The sequence below is a fragment of the Megascapheus bottae genome, chromosome 6 (genome assembly GCF_031878675.1).
Source record: "Megascapheus bottae isolate mThoBot1 chromosome 6, mThoBot2.hap1, whole genome shotgun sequence".
Lineage (NCBI taxonomy): Eukaryota > Metazoa > Chordata > Mammalia > Rodentia > Geomyidae > Megascapheus > Megascapheus bottae.
The window spans coordinates 60,892,526-60,908,018 of NC_143514.1; the positions used below are offsets into that span (position 1 = coordinate 60,892,526).

Consider the following 15,493-nt stretch of genomic DNA (forward strand, 5'->3'; position numbering starts at 1 on the left):
GGTTTTAGTATTGAGAACATTTGCTCTAGCTTGCGTTTACAGGGGATGTTAAGGTTGAAGGTCTCTTGGCTAATGATTTCTTTTTCTCTTTGCATTCACACTTTAGATGTGATCACGATGGCTGTGGAAAAGCATTTGCAGCAAGCCACCACCTTAAAACTCATGTCCGTACGCACACTGGTAAGTCTCTCGTTTTGACCTTTATCCCACCTATGATTGAATTATTTCCCTTCAGGCCTATAGCACTCATCAGCTTAGCTTTCACCAGAGTTTCTTTCTGAGGAGAAAGGACTTAGGAAACAAAATGTTTTACTCTGTATTAAGTTTGAGAACTAAGATAATTAATGTACAGTCTATCTGACTTCTTGTAATTTATTTAACTTTTTTTTTTTTTTTTTGTGGGTCCTGGGGCTTGAACTAAGTGCCTGGGCCTTACCCCTGAGCCTTTTCTCTCAAGTCTAGTACTCAAAAACATTGAGCTAAGGCTCCACTTCCAGTTTTCTGGTGGTTAATTGGAGATAAGAATCTCATATACTTTCTTGCCTAGGATGGATCACATACCACATTCCTCAGATCTCAGCCTCATGAGTAGGTATGAGCCACCAGTGCCCAGCTTATCCAGCATTTAATAACTACTTCTCCAGTCCTCATCACATTATTTACTTCCCTCTGTTACAGGAAGGTAGCTTTCTCAATCCACTGAAATGACTTCTTGCTTTTCATTCTTGCAGGTGAAAGACCCTTCTTCTGTCCCAGTAACGGCTGTGAGAGAACATTCAGCACCCAATACAGTCTCAAGAGTCACATGAAAGGTCATGATAACAAAGGACATTCTTACAATGCACTTCCACAACACAATGGATCAGAGGTGTGCAATGTTCTTATCGCTTGTTTTGCATCTGGTACCATAGAATAGCAAATGTACGTGTAAAAAAAAGTTAATGGACTAGGAGTTTGGCCTAGTGGTAGAGTGCTCAACTACCACACACTAGGCCCTGGGTTCAATTCCTCTATACTGTGGTTTAAGTGGTACAGTGCTAGCCTTGAGAAAGTCCAAGGACAGTGCTCATGCCTTGAGTTCAAGCCCCAGGACTGGCAAAAAAAAAAAAAAAAGTTAAAATAGCTTGTCTGTCTGTTAGGAAGAGGGAAGAAATCCAAAATCCATGTCTTTGTAATAGGGTAGTGGAACCCAAAAATGTTCCCTGTACTGTAGGCTCTGCCCTAGCTCTCTCTTACTTTCATCAGACGTGGTAGAAGACAGTGTTCTTGAACTCAGAGGTCTTAGAATGGCTCTCGTTTTCCCATTCCTGCCTATAAAGTAATGACCACTGAACCATAAAGGAAGCCCCTGTGCAGTTTTGGGCAGTTTGTACCTCCCCCCCCCCCCCAGTCCTGGATGTGTAGGGACTGGGCACTGTCAATTAGCTTTCTCAAGGCTAGCACTTTACCACTTGAGCCACAGCACCACTCAGGGGTTTTTCTGTGTATGTGGTATAGAGAAATTGAACCCGGGGCTTTGTGCATGCTAGGCAAGCACTCTACCACTAGGCCACACTCCCAGTCCATCCTCCACATTTTCTACTTCCCTGTTCCAGAGAGAACCTGAAATGGATAAATTTTCTATTATTGCTTTTACATGTATTAAGCAATGGCCTGTGTCTTTTAAGTCTGGAAAGGGCAAATGGTAAGCTTACATTATTTGCAGGCTTATCATACACAGTTTAACCAAACATGGGAATAATGATAATAATAATATGTTTTTTTAATCAAAAGAAATTTCAAAAACAAGCTAGGTGCCAATAGCTCACACCTATAATCCTAGCTACTCAGAAGACTGAGATCTGAGGATTATGTTCAAAGCCAGCCAAGGCAGGAAAGTCCATGAGACTCTCCATTTAACCACCAGAAAACCAGAAGTGGTATTATGGCTCCAAGTGGTAGAGCAAAAGAGCTCAAGAACAGCACCCAGTTCAAAAACAAAGAAGTGACCACCTGTGCATTATGTCCTCTGTTGATGCAGAGCAGCTTTCAGTCCTGCGTTAGCATCAGTTGTGTTTAAATCATGTATGATCAGCTATTTACCTGCCTCAATCTTGGGAAATCTGCATCCCCAAAAGAAGTACCCCCAAAGCAAGGTAAAAGTGAGCGTGTTGAATTTAAAGTGAAAGGCAGAAGGTTTTTAGCACGTTAGGTGGCATTATGGGGAAAATGAATCATTCATCTGTGCAACAGCATTGAACTCTGCATCCCACACATGTGGGGCTCTTTCTTGAAGTCTGTCTCCTTGGAGCTATTTACCTGTAAATACCAGGACCTTTTTATTTGTGGTGTGGTTTTCAAGTTTATATTTCTTTGGTACTGGAGTTTGAATGCAGGATGTTGATTGCACTTGCTTGGCAGGCATTCTACTTTTGAGCCACAGACACCTGTTTGTGTTGTATTTTGAAGAGAATGTATCACATTTATGCCCAGCCCAGGGTAGCTAGTTGAGATGACACAGACAAGGAGGTACTATGCCCAGCTTTTGTTGGCTGAATGGGATGTCTTGAACTTTTGCCCAGGGTGACCTGGAACCACAGTCCTGCTTTGCCTTCAGAGTACTTTGATTACCTTACTGTTTTGTATACATAAAGAAACTCTTTGTTTTTGTGTTTGTGTGTGTGGTACTAGAAATTGAGCCCAATGCCTTGTTCATGCTAAGAAAGTTCTCTACCACTTAGATGGAAATGGAAGCTTCCAGGTATAGTAACTCACACCTCTGATCCTAATTAATAAAGAGGTAGAGATTGAAGGATCAGATTCTAGGCTAGCTTGGGGAAACGTTCAAGAGATAGCATCTCAACTGATAAAAAGCTTGTCATGATGGCTTTCAGCTATCATTCCATGCAGAAAGCATGCAGAGGTTTAGGATCCAGGGTGGCCCAAGCATAAATGTGAGCTCCCCACCCTTCACTCCCCCCCCCCACTGACTTCTGCTCTGCCACTTTACCATCTCTGTGATTCCTCTTTCTCACTCTCCTTTAGTCTCAGGCTTCATGGCCATCCTGCATTCAATAGAATATGGAAAATCTTATAAATACTCTATTTAGCCCATGCTTTGGATGATTCACAGCCCTCCAAGTCACACATCCTAACATTAGACATTGTAATCAAATATTTTATTATGTAATATGATTCTATAAAATGATTGTATAAACGCCTAGGTTTTGTTACTTAAATTTTTTTTTCTTTCTTTCTTAGGATACAAATCACTCGCTTTATTTGAGTGAGTTGGGTCTTCTGTCCACAGATTCTGAACTACAAGAAAATTCCAGTACAGTAAGTATACCTGAAGTAGGCTGCTAATAGAATAGATTGAAGTTTAAGCATTGCCTTCAGTGGGAAATTGAGGAAGACCTGCCCGAAGTGTCAGACTTATCACTCTGTATTCAGTTACTGATCATTTAGAATTTTTTTTCCCTTTTCCTAGTAAGAGTTCTTTTAGGAAAAACTATTTACTGTTGCCTAATACCTTATTTATTTGCTTTATGCCAGAGCAGGGACTTGAACTCAGGGCCTGATCTCTGTCCCTTTTTCACTCAAGGTTGACAAACTTGAGCCACCTCTAGTCCCTTTTTTTGCATCGGTCTCATTTTATACCCATGCTGGCCCGGCTTTTGCTCCTCTTACTTGTGTTCCATGTTTTGTTGTTGTTGTTGTTTTAATGGGCCGGGCATGGTGGCTCATGCCTGTAATCCTAGCTACTCAGGAGGCTGAGATCTGAGGATCCCGGTTTAAAGCCAGCCTGGCACTAAAGAACCTGAGACCATCAGAAAACTGGAAGTGGAGCTGTAGCTCAAGGGGTAAGGTGGTACCCTTGAGCTGAAAAGCTCAGGGACAGAGCCCAGGCCCACCAAAAAAAAAAAAAAAAAAAAGGCACATATTTAACTCAATTGGTAAACTTGTATGAGATAATTATATCAGATAATTATTTTGTATCTGAGCTTTCCAATGTATCTGTGTGTCCTAGAATGGTTGGTTCAGGCCTTTTGAGAAAGGACAGGTGGGGTTGTTAAGGGAGTGGCTACTCTGTCTTTCGGTTACTGAGCTCCCAGATCCTCCAGGGCCCAGACAGCCTCCCATGTTCTTTCTGTTCTTTGCTCTTTGCTCCAGGACCTAGAGGCTCAGCAGCTCAGCCTGTTCTGTTTCTAGAACCATTCCCACTCATTCTGCCCTGAGCAAAATTTGCTCTCAAGCCTGGCAGTGAGTTAGTGCTTACCTTTCCAATTTTTTATTTAAAAAAAAAAAAAAACAAAAAACCCTTTTCATCCAAATGTAATAGTACACACCTGTGACTGAAACACTCAAGAGGCTGAGGCAAGAGGACTGTAAGTTGCAGGCCATATTGGGCTACCATAGTGTGACCTTGTCTCAAAAAACAAAACAGGGGCCAGGGAGTTTGGGCTAGTGGTAGAATGCTTGACTAGCATACATGAAGACCTGGGTGTGATTCCTTGGTACCACATACATAGAAAAAGCTGGAAGTGGTGCTGTGGCTCAAGTGGTAGAGTACTTGTCTTGAGGAAAAGCCCAAGGACAGTGTTTAGGCCCTGCGTTCAAGCCCCAGGACTGACTAAAACAAAAACAAAACAACACCAAAAGAAACCACCTATAATCTCAGTTTCCCAAGAGGTAAAGACAAGAAGATCAAGGGTTTCGAGCCAAAATTAGTGAGACTTATCTCAAAAACAACATTGAAATGGGTGAAATAGCTCAGTACTGTAATCCTAGTTATTTGGCAGGTAGAGACAGGAGATTGGGGTTGAAACCAGCCTAGGCAAAAAGGAGTTTGTGAAATTCCTCTCACAAGCGGCTGGCTGGATGTAGTTGTGTAGTTATGTATGCCTGTACAGTGATATGCATCCAGTGATGTAAGAGGATTACGATATAGACTGGCCTGAGCATAAAGTGAGACCCTACTTCAAAAATAATACAGAACTAGAGTCATGGTTCAAGTGGTGTAGCATCATCCCTGCAGAAAAAAGCCAAATGATAATGTGAGGCCCTGAATTAAAGTCCTGATACCACCACACACTTACAAAACAAAAACCTACTCAATGAAAAAGGGAGCTAGAAGTTTGGCTTAAGTGGTATAGTACCTGCATTACAAGCTCAAGCTCTGAGTTACTCCTAGTACTGCAAGCGTAAGATTTGGGAGTGTTATTAGCTGGACGCTGGTGGCTCGTGCCTGAAATCCTAGCTAAGATCTGAGGATCACAGTTCAAAGCCAACCAGGCACGAAAGTTCGTGAGACTCTTATCTCCAATTAACTACCAGAAAACTGAAGTGGCACTGTGGATCAAGTGGTAGAATGGTAGCCTTGAGGGCTGGGAGTTTGGCCTAGTGGTAGAGTGCTTGCCTAGCATGCACGAAGACCTGGTTTCAATTCTCGGTACCAAATACATAGAAAAAAGCCAGAAGTGGTGCTGTGGCTCAAGTGGTAGAGCTCTAGCCTTGAGAAAGTCCAAGAAAAAAGTGCTCAGGCCCAGGACTGGCAAAAAAAAAAAAAAGAATGGTAACCTTGAGCTGAAGAGCTCAGGGACAGTGTCCAGGCCCAGAGTTCATCACTTAATTTGCCCCCTAGTACCACCCACACATAACAAATCATTTTCATTACGGTACAGTGTGCATGCAGAAAGAGGCATGTGTCATAAATGCACAGTTGATAAGTCACCAAAGTTCATCATAATGTAAATAATATGTAACTGTGCGTTTGTTCCAATAAAATTTTATTTACAAATTTTACTTATAAAATTTTATTTATAAAATGTATTACAAAATTTTATCTACAAAAGTTTTATTTGCTCAACCTGCAAGCCAACTCCTCAGGAACCAGTATATGTAATCTTTGGGGAAATAGATGTCACTTTGAAATACAAGAAGGCAGAAAGAGGAAGTATATTCAGACGGTCATTCTAGTTCTCCAGTGGTGAAGAACTTTCTCGGAATGGTGATTTCACATCTTTTACCTTTCTCCATCAGTCCCAGGACCAGGACCTCAGCACAATTTCACCAGCAATCATCTTTGAATCAATGTTTCAGAATTCAGATGATACAGCAATTCAGGAAGATCCTCTGCAGACAGGTTTGTTACACAGACTCTCTTCCTACTCCCTATTCCAACCCTGGGACAGGGAGTTCACACTAATACACTGAATGACAGACACAGTGAGATAGCTGAAAGGAAGAAGGGCTTCCATGAAAGGTCAGAAAAGTATAGACCTTTCAGTTCATTTCCTCTGCTTCGGAAGCAGAAGGTGTGTTTTTCCAGAATCTCATTGGCTTTTAAAAAAATGGGAGGAGCTGTGAGCATTTCATTCTGATAAAATACACTGTTCAGAAGTAGATGCCACACAGAAAAGAGACTTGGGATTTTTGTCTCTCCTGCATTTGAATGAGAATCTGTCAGTAAGGCTTTACAGTAGTCAAAGTTGCCAGTCATGCTAAAGAAAGGATGCCTCCTCGTCTCTTTTCCCATAGAAGCTGGAGGACACACTGTTTTTATGGTACATAGGAACACTGTTGATCATGAAGTCTACTACTTGGACCAGAGGTGTCACTAAATGAAAGCCAAAAGCCAGCCTGCGAGCAGATTATGGACTTCAGCTGTCTTTTCTTCAGCCCATAATCACTGTTTTTGTGGGTCCTATGAGGCTTGGGATATGTATATATATTTCTGTTTCTTTTTCTCGCCAGCTGCCTTGATTGAAAGTTTTAATGGTGATGCAGAGTCAGTCAATGATGTTCCGCCACCCGCAGGAAATTCAGCATCTTTATCTCTCCCACTTGTACTGCAGCCTGGCATCTCCAAGCCACCTCAGCCTCATCTGTCAGCCTCAGCTCCATCTGCTCCTCCGCCTGCTCCCTCCCTAGGACCCAGTTCCCAGAAAGCTGCATTTGGCAACCCCCCTGCTCTCTTACAACCTCCAGAAGTGCCTGTTTCCCACAGCACACAGTTTGCTGCTAATCATCAGGAGTTTCTTCCGCACCCCCAGGCACCCCAGCCCATCGTACCCGGAATTTCTGTTGTTGCTGGGGCTTCTGCATCAGCAGCAATGGCATCAGCTGTGGCAGCACCAGCCCCCCCACAAAGTACTACTGAGCCCCTACCAGCCATGGTCCAGACTCTGCCCCTGGGTGCCAACTCTGTTTTAACTAATAATACCACCATAACCATCGCCCCAAATTCCAGCGCGGCCATTCTGCAGCCCAGCCTAGTCATGAGAGAGCAGAATTTGCAATGGATATTAAATGGTGCAACCAGTTCACCACAAAACCAAGAACAAATTGTAAGTATTACTATATGCACATCCTGCGTGGTGAGGGGTACTTACACAGGTTGTCACCTGTCCTAGGCCCAAGACTGGCAAAAAAAGAAAAAGAAAGAAAGAAAAGAAATGGGATTCTGCCAGGTGTGATGTACTCCTGTGCTTCCAATACTCATATGGCAGAGGCAGGAGAATGGAGACAAATGCTGTTTCAAAAACTAAACATAACAATAAGCAAAAGTAGCCAGCACCAATGGCTTATATATGTAGTCCCAGCTACTCAAAAAGCTGAGCTCTGAGGATCACGGTTGGAAATCAGCCCCCCCAGAAAAATGTATGAAACTCTTACCTTCAGTTAACCTTCAAAGACCCAGAAGTGGAGCTGTGATTCAAGTAGCAGAGCATTAGCATTGAGTGAAAAAAACTAAGGGACAGTGCTCAGGCCCTGAGTTCACATTCCAGAACCAGCACAAAATAAAATAAAAACAAAACAAAAACTACTACTGCTCAAGTCTCCATCTTTATTTTATTTTTGCTGGTCCTGGGGATTGAACTCAGAGCTTGGGTGCTGTCCCTGAGCCTCTTTGTGCTCAAGGACAGCACTGTTCCACTTGAGTCACAGTATCACTTCCAGATTTTTCTAAGTTTATTGGAGATAAGAGTTTTACAGACTTTTCTGTCTAGGCTGGCTTCAAACCAGAATCATCAGATCTCAGCCTCCTAAGTAGCTAGGATTACAGGTGTGAGCCACCAACACCCTGATTTGTATTAGGGGTAGTAGTAGTATTCTACTTATTTTGTCTTAAGATCTATTATTATTTTAGATGGCTCCCTTCACATCTTCCCAGACTCAGCTTGAGCACCCCATCTCCCTCCACACACACACATACCACACACACATTGCCTCCTTTTTCTAGGGCTAAGAAGCAAAGCCCTTTTAAGATGAGACTTAAAGCAGAAATCCATTAGCCACCTTACTAGGAAGTATACTAGAATAATAAATGTGATATAGCCATGGGTATTTTTTTGTTTGTTTGTTTTTAGGCATGGTTTTATATTGATCCTTAGAAGCAGTACAGATCACTGATATTTACTGGATGTTTTTCATGAATCTTTTGAGAAGGGTTTTAGTTATCATTCCAATTTTTACAAGAAACTGAGACTAAGAAATTAAATGACAGAGCTTGGGCTTGAGTCAGGTGTGTCTTAGCCTGGGCTCATCCTAGAACTAGCCCTTGCAGCTCACAGCACTTCCCAGGGTTTTCACAGGCCCAGTGTCTATGAGAAAAAGCTTTAGGCTATTCTTAACATTCAACCTGATCCCTAAGATGGAGAAAAGCAATGTCCAGCTTTCACAACAGAATAGGGTGGGGGCCAGCCCTGGGTTTCCTCCATGGAGACCACCAGCTTAAGGAAGCAACCTTGGAGGAGTCTTCGGACATACAGCCTACTGAATTAAACAGCTGGGAGACAGCCAAGTACTGGGGTACAAAGCTAGGAACATTGTCAGTACAGAATGTCAAATAGTGCAATGACCTCATGGCAGAACACAAACAAAACATCACTCAGTACAAAAATCCCTGAACACTGGGGGTTTTCTATCTTCTTGGATGACCATTACAATTGAGGGCTTCAGGTCTTTGGGTGTCTACCACAAGTGGCTATAAGTGTGACTTTTTTTTCCTCCAGCAGCAAGCATCTAAAGTTGAACAGGTGTATTTTACCACCGCAGTACCAGTAGCCAGTAGCACAGGTATGTAATACCATGTTAGTTTTAAATGTAAGTTAACGTTTTTGGGCCCCTTGAGATATAATTATTTCTTTATCTCTACTTTGAAGCTTTAAAAATCTTTACCCATCCTCATACTTAAATCTTATCGTTTATTATAGTAATGGCTTCTGGCATAAATGCCATCCATTTTTCTTTCCTTTTTTTTATCCTAGTGACAGTTCTTTCCCCTTCAGATACAGCTTTTACATGGAGTCAGTAGAAAGTTTGATTCACAGTTAATGCTAAAGAGGGCAGTTGATTGACTGGACTCTTTTCTAATTACATTAAGGAAGAAATAATATCTAGGTCAAAAATTCATGCACAGCTAGAAGCCACTTTTATTTTGAACTTTTTCTTTTATATCTTAAGAAACTGGGACCTAGAACTGGGCATAGCAATTCATACCAGAGATCCCTCAGGAAGATCCCCAGAAGAAAATGTTGTCTGTTGGGAGTTTAGGCAGAGGTGTGAAGAAGGTGTCAGGAGAAGGGAGATGTCGGCTGTGTCTGGCATAGAGGTACAGCCAAGAGGATGAAGTATGGCTGGATTGTTTGTGTGTGTTTTGAGGGATCAAGAATGTCTGAGGCTTTCCCTAGTCGTGGTTAAAACAGAGTAAGACCCAGAACATGATACCCATCCTGCTCACCATTTCTGCCTCCAAGGCACTCAGGCCTCTCCCAGTCTGTGAGCGCCTGCCCCTCATGCATTTGGTCATGGCTACTTGAAGAGCAGTCTGTCTCACCTCTCTCGCAGGGAGCTCTGTCCAACAATTTGGCCTCAGTGTTCCTGTGATCATCATCAAACAAGAGGAGGCATGTCAGTGTCAGTGCACATGCCGGGACTCTGCGAAGGAGCGGGCGTCCGGCCGGAGAAAGGGCTGTTCTTCCCCACCCCCTCCAGAGCTGAACTCCCAGCCTCCTGATGGGCCCAGCCTGCGACTACCACCCTAGACTTTTCCAGCCCCTTCCCCCCTCGTCGTCATCCTCCACAGGACCCTCTTCCTGTGAGCAAAGCCAACAGGCCGAGGCTTTTTCCGTCCCACACACAGCAATGTTAAGTGCCATGGATGTGTCAGAGTTCCCATCCCTCCAGAGCCTGGACACCTGTCCAGTCTGATTTGCATTGAAGCACTACTGCAGGGGGTGGAGGAGATGGGCCTGACCAGCAGCTTCTCCAGAGAAAGGGCCTGTTCGTGCTCCCCTCCAGGAAAGGGAGGAACAGGAAGCAGGAAGCATGATGCCTGCCATCATGGGGTCAGAAATTGGAAGGATGAAGAAGTCTGCTGTTTGAAAGCCTCACCTTTCAGACGTATTTTCTTTATTCATATCCTAGGAGTACCCATTTTACTTAACTGATCTTTTGGAAGAAAAAAAAAAGCTAAGTTATAAGTGAACTCTGGCTGCACTGTATGTCACTTTTGCTTATTGTTATGTGAACTTGGAAATTAAGGTTACTCGTATGCATAAAAATACTAAATGAAAGGATGTGGTTTCCATCACTCTGGTGTTGCCCATCCTTTGCACTGTGGGTTTTGTGGATTGGGCAGGAGAAAGTTCATCTGTATTTGACTGTGAGGTTAATATTTGTCTGGAAAGTCCAATTTTTGCATCATAGTGAACAATAGCAGGCACAGATGAGACCGCTGTGAGTTGGCTGAGATGGTTTTATCGTTTGCACGTGCTTTGGTGGAACTCCAGGTTGATACTGCAGAGGTCCTCCTGTGGCTGGCTCAGCACGCAGATGCGTGGCTTTAGGCCTGGCCCGTGGCTGTGAGTGATGGTTGTGCCAGGGCTGTAGGCAAGCTTTCAACAGCTATCTGTTGATGATGTGTGTGCAGAGCAGGCTCTAGCACCACAACCTCAGTTTTTGCCTTCCTGGTTCTGTCTTTCAGTTGCTTGCCAGTGGCTTGTGGGTCACACTGCATTTTTCCAGGGGAACAACCCTGCTTTGTCTTTAGAGTGAACACATGGCTTATGTTCAGTCACTAGCCAGGAGTCTGCTTCCTTTAAAAGGGTTTCCTCCTCAGAAAAAGGCTGCATTTTGCTTGCTTTCTCAGGGGAAGGTACAATTTGAAGGAAGTACGAAGGGGTTGGCACATGATTGGCAGGCAAGTCTTGTGGTTCCAGGTTCTCTAGCCAGGCTTTTGATTGTTCCCTACTATCTCCACCTCTGACCTTTCTGATTTTGTCTAAGCCTAGTACAGTGCAAAAAAGGATGTGATTTGCTCAAGTTATTCATATGATTTCTAAACAAAAAGATGAAAAACAAAAAAAAAAACTACAATGATCTACTCAGGGTAAAACAAAAATTTCCCTTCCACCAAAAAGCCTGAAATGTTGCAATAAGTTATCTCATTTGGAACATTTCATTGAGTTGTGCTATAGGAGAAAAAAAAAACTTGGATTTATGTATAGAATTGTAATCCATCTGTCTGCCTTTGGCTCCAAGTCATTGCCTCTTAAAATAAATCATAAAATAAAATCCTCATGAGAATGGGAAGTTGCTCTCTTTTGGCTACGTAAGGTAGTTATGAGTGCTCATCACGCTCAGATACGAGCTGTGTGGCCCAATGTGTAGAATTTGCATGTCTCCCAAGAACCTTTTCCCTGCTTCCAAAAAGGGGCAGAGTCCACACACAAGGCTGTGTTGGTCATTCTCTTGCTCTCTGAGCCATTACTCAGGCCCACCGAGACTTCAAGACTAACCTTAAAGCCAGAGATAACAGCCTTTAGCCTGGATTTCAGAACAAACTTGGATAAGAGGGTGGTGTCACTCTGTGAAGACAAGTGAAACTTCAGAGCAAGTAGCTGATTCTCATTCAGGAGGCTGGCCAGAATTGATTTCTTTTTAACTTGCACTCCCCTCCTACAAAACACCCATGGTCTTTTATCTGTTGACCTCAGCAGAAGTTGATGAGGTGAGAAGAACCTTCTGTTACCACAGTGGCTTAGTCCTCCTAGAACCTAGTACTGAGCATGACTTGTCTTGGCTCACTGGGTCAGGATCCCATAGGAATTTTTGAGCTTCAGGCCTTGATGTTTTCTGTACAACCTGTGAGAGAGCAAGCCATGGGACCCTAAAGTGAGCTTATATGAGAGATAGTCACAATCTTTCCATGTACGCATCCTCAGATCACCAAGGATTCTGAGCCCAGGGAAGGATACCTGCAAGTTTAGAAATTGTTCCTTCCTGGTTAGCCAGGGCATTAGCCCCTTCCATACAAGTAAGTGGCTTTTCATGCTCCACAGAGTTGGAGTAGCGAAACATCTTAAGCAGTGTTTATGTTGACAGACTTCTCTGCTTGAAGTATCTGTCTTTTGCGGGTGATTTTAGATTTCACAGGAGAGGCTTAGCTGATCCCATCCGCTTTGGGAGAATCAGGAGTGTGCTTCACAGGTCAGTGAATAGTGGTGCAGAGCAAGTGAATCCCATAGGGTAGGCAGACTTTCCTTCCACACTGTGCCACCACTTCTTCCCTCCTATCTTCCTTTTGCAAGTCCGGCCTCTGGTTATATTGGAGCCAGAAAGAACTTTGATGGAGAATGTGCTTTCCTCACCCTGGGAGTGAACCTGGGGTATGAGGTTAGAAAAGATGAGTGCTAGCAAGTGGACTCTACCACCTTCCCACAGTAACTTCAGCCATTAACCACCCCCTGGCCCTCACTGACCTATACTTGAGCGCCCATTAGTATCTACAGCTGGACTGTCCCTTCAGAGGGTGATGATTTTGGGACTCGGGCAGCAAAGAGACTCTGTAGCACCCCCATACTCCATGGCGAATTTGGCGTTCCCCAGGCAGAGCATTGAGGGGAAAGTGGTCAGTCTTCCCTGGCAGAGTCTGATAAGTCTTTGAAGCACTGCTAGTTTGGTGACAAGAATAGTGACATGAGAGGCTTTAAGACGAAAAGATCTCTCTGGGGAAGACAACAAGGGGCTACTTTCTCTTCACCGCTTCCAGGAGAGTCGATGGGTGAAAAGTTCTCATTTTCAGGTCAAGACAGCAGACTGGTGGGGGAGGGCGATAATGGAGGGTAGATGGGGTTTCCTGAGACTGTATAATGCTGAATGTGTCCAGAGGGACAAGTTTGCAGAACCTCATATTGGTATGTTAAAGAAATAATAAAATTAAAAAGCACTTTAGGTTATTTTATCTTTAACCCAATTGCTGCAATTTCTGTTGTGTGTGTATATATATATCTATATACATATATATGTACGTAACATACATATATACATATATATGTATAAATATGCTTTCCACAAAGTTTTATTTTTTGCTCAGAATAAAAAGTTAAATTGAGGTATGAAAAGAAAAGCACTTGTTTTGGTGCAATATGTGTAGCTTAACAGTCACCTATGTGGCTCTGGCCTGTCCATGTTTTTCCACGTTTCTCTACTCAGTCAGCCCTTGTGTTGGTGAGGCTGTAAGAGGAAACCAATGTTAGGCATTCTTAGGTCAATCTATGCAAGCCTCCCTGCATGCCCTGGGTGCCCCCTCAGGCTCTTGTGAGAACTGCTGTGGGTTTGTTTTTCTGCTGACTGTTGAGGCCCTTTTCACCACTTCTTGGTCCACTGCCATCTTTCCCCACTTCACCATTACAAAGTGATGGCTGAAAGACACAGATTGTTCCTCAGTAAGACACCTGGCACCTCCTAGACTGCCATATTTATAATTATATCCATTCAGCTAGGTCTTAAAAGACTTCTCCAGCATCACTAAAACCATTGATTTATAGGACTGCACCAAAACTACTCAAGTTTACAATTTTCTTATTAACACCAATCAGAAATATGTTGAGTGAGGGTGAGGATTCAGTTTGAGCTAGTTCTCTGTGCTTCCTGTCCCACCTGTGATGGTTCACAAAAAAGGCTTCCAAGTCTTCATAAAATCCAGTACACAAAGGTATTAATAATCTACTTGATCAACTTCCTTCCTTTCTCCCTACCTGTTCTTGTTTAGTCTTCAATTCTCAGACAATAGACTGCAGACATTTTAAGAATACTTCAGAAAGATCCATGGATGCAATTTGCTAGTGATTCTGCTGTGACAGATGGAAGGAAAATTGTTCATTCCTTAACATTTGGGGAAAGGAGGTGGACAAAAAAACTGAATGGTGCATATTTCTGATTGGACCATCTGTTCCTTTTTTTTTTTTTTTTTGTGGCTGACTTGTGCTTGAACTCAGGGCCTGAGCACTGTCTCTGAGCTTTTTTACTCAAGGCTAGCGCTCTACCAGTTGAGCCTCAGCTCCACTTCTGGCCTTTTGATAGTCATTTGGAGGTAAGAGTCTCATGGACTTTTCTGCCTGGGCTCACTTCAAACTGTGATCCTTGGATCTCAGCCTCTTGAGTAGCTAGGATTACAGATGTGAGCCACTGGTGCCTGGCTAGCCCACTTATTCTTGCATATCCTTGGGGGGAGAATAGGAAAGGGTCCCTCATTTCTCCTCATGCCATTAGGGGAAATTGATGGGTATTGTGTGAGCATTTCTGTTACTCTCAGTCAAGAGAGGGCTTCTGAGTCTGCACTGAAAAATGCAAATTAAACTGGATCTTTATGTCAAGTTGTACATAGTACAAGGATTTTTTTCTCTTTTACTGGAAGTGAAGTTTAAGATCATACATTGCCCTTTTGGTGGTTATGTCCACTGGGCCAAAAGTTGGGTGATAAACGGCATGTCCTTTTCTCAGCATGAAGTTTCTACTTTTTTATTACAGAAATTGTTTCATAAAACTTTTTCCCACCAAAATGCAGGGTGTTTTTTTTTTGTAATATCCTTGTCCTTGTAGTAGTGCCAAGTCCAAGGCTTCTCTTACCCATTTCCTTTGTGTTCTAGGCCTCCCAATAACCTACATTTTTCATTGGGTTTAGAAGTGAAGTTGGGGGTCAGAGTTCAAGGTGGCTAGTCCCTATTCCTATGAATTCCCCCCAGACCCTATTTGAGGAAGGTGGCTGGAAACAGGTTTTTGTGGCTCTGGATCAGATCTGCCAGGCAAGGCAAGAGCCCTTGAAAAGCCCTTTTTTTTTTTTTTTTTTTTTTTTAACACACCAATCATTGGCCAGTGGTCTCAGTGACAATTTTTTAAGTTCTGAATAATTTTATTTGAATTATGTAAAAGTCTCATCAGATTTATTTTAAGTGTAAAACATGGGAACAATGAACTTCCACTGAGCGATATGAAAACGTTACATGTTCAGTACTTCCAAAGGAAGAAACCTCCAAACCCAAAAGAATAAATATGAATTTGTATTTTTGAAGAATGTGAAATAATAGTGTTTGCTTAATTGCTCATTTTGTATAAACTTAATATTGTACTTTAAAATATCTGCTAAGTGAAAATTTAACTTTTTGGAATTGAAAAAGCAATATTAAATACTAATGAAATCTTAATTAAATGCTTATTTAAATCTAGT

At 42.7% G+C, this 15,493-nt stretch overlaps 1 protein-coding gene across 2 annotated transcripts in view; it reads left to right on the plus strand.

Annotated features, from left to right (window-relative positions):
* Nucleotides 1-15,491, plus strand: part of Mtf1 (metal regulatory transcription factor 1) — a 51,851-nt gene extending 36,360 nt beyond the window's left edge. Inside the window, exons 5-11 of one of the 2 annotated variants that reach the window (XM_090335186.1) lie at nucleotides 107-180; nucleotides 732-868; nucleotides 3,241-3,318; nucleotides 6,022-6,124; nucleotides 6,736-7,328; nucleotides 8,997-9,060; nucleotides 9,832-15,491. In XM_090335186.1, coding sequence (XP_090191312.1) covers nucleotides 107-180; nucleotides 732-868; nucleotides 3,241-3,318; nucleotides 6,022-6,124; nucleotides 6,736-7,328; nucleotides 8,997-9,060; nucleotides 9,832-10,028 — 1,246 coding nt within the window. In that variant the 3' untranslated portion in view covers nucleotides 10,029-15,491. The remainder of the gene's footprint in view (nucleotides 1-106; nucleotides 181-731; nucleotides 869-3,240; nucleotides 3,319-6,021; nucleotides 6,125-6,735; nucleotides 7,329-8,996; nucleotides 9,061-9,831) is intronic. The other variant, XM_090335187.1, reaches the window with a different exon arrangement.
* Nucleotides 15,492-15,493: the final 2 nt, after the last annotated feature.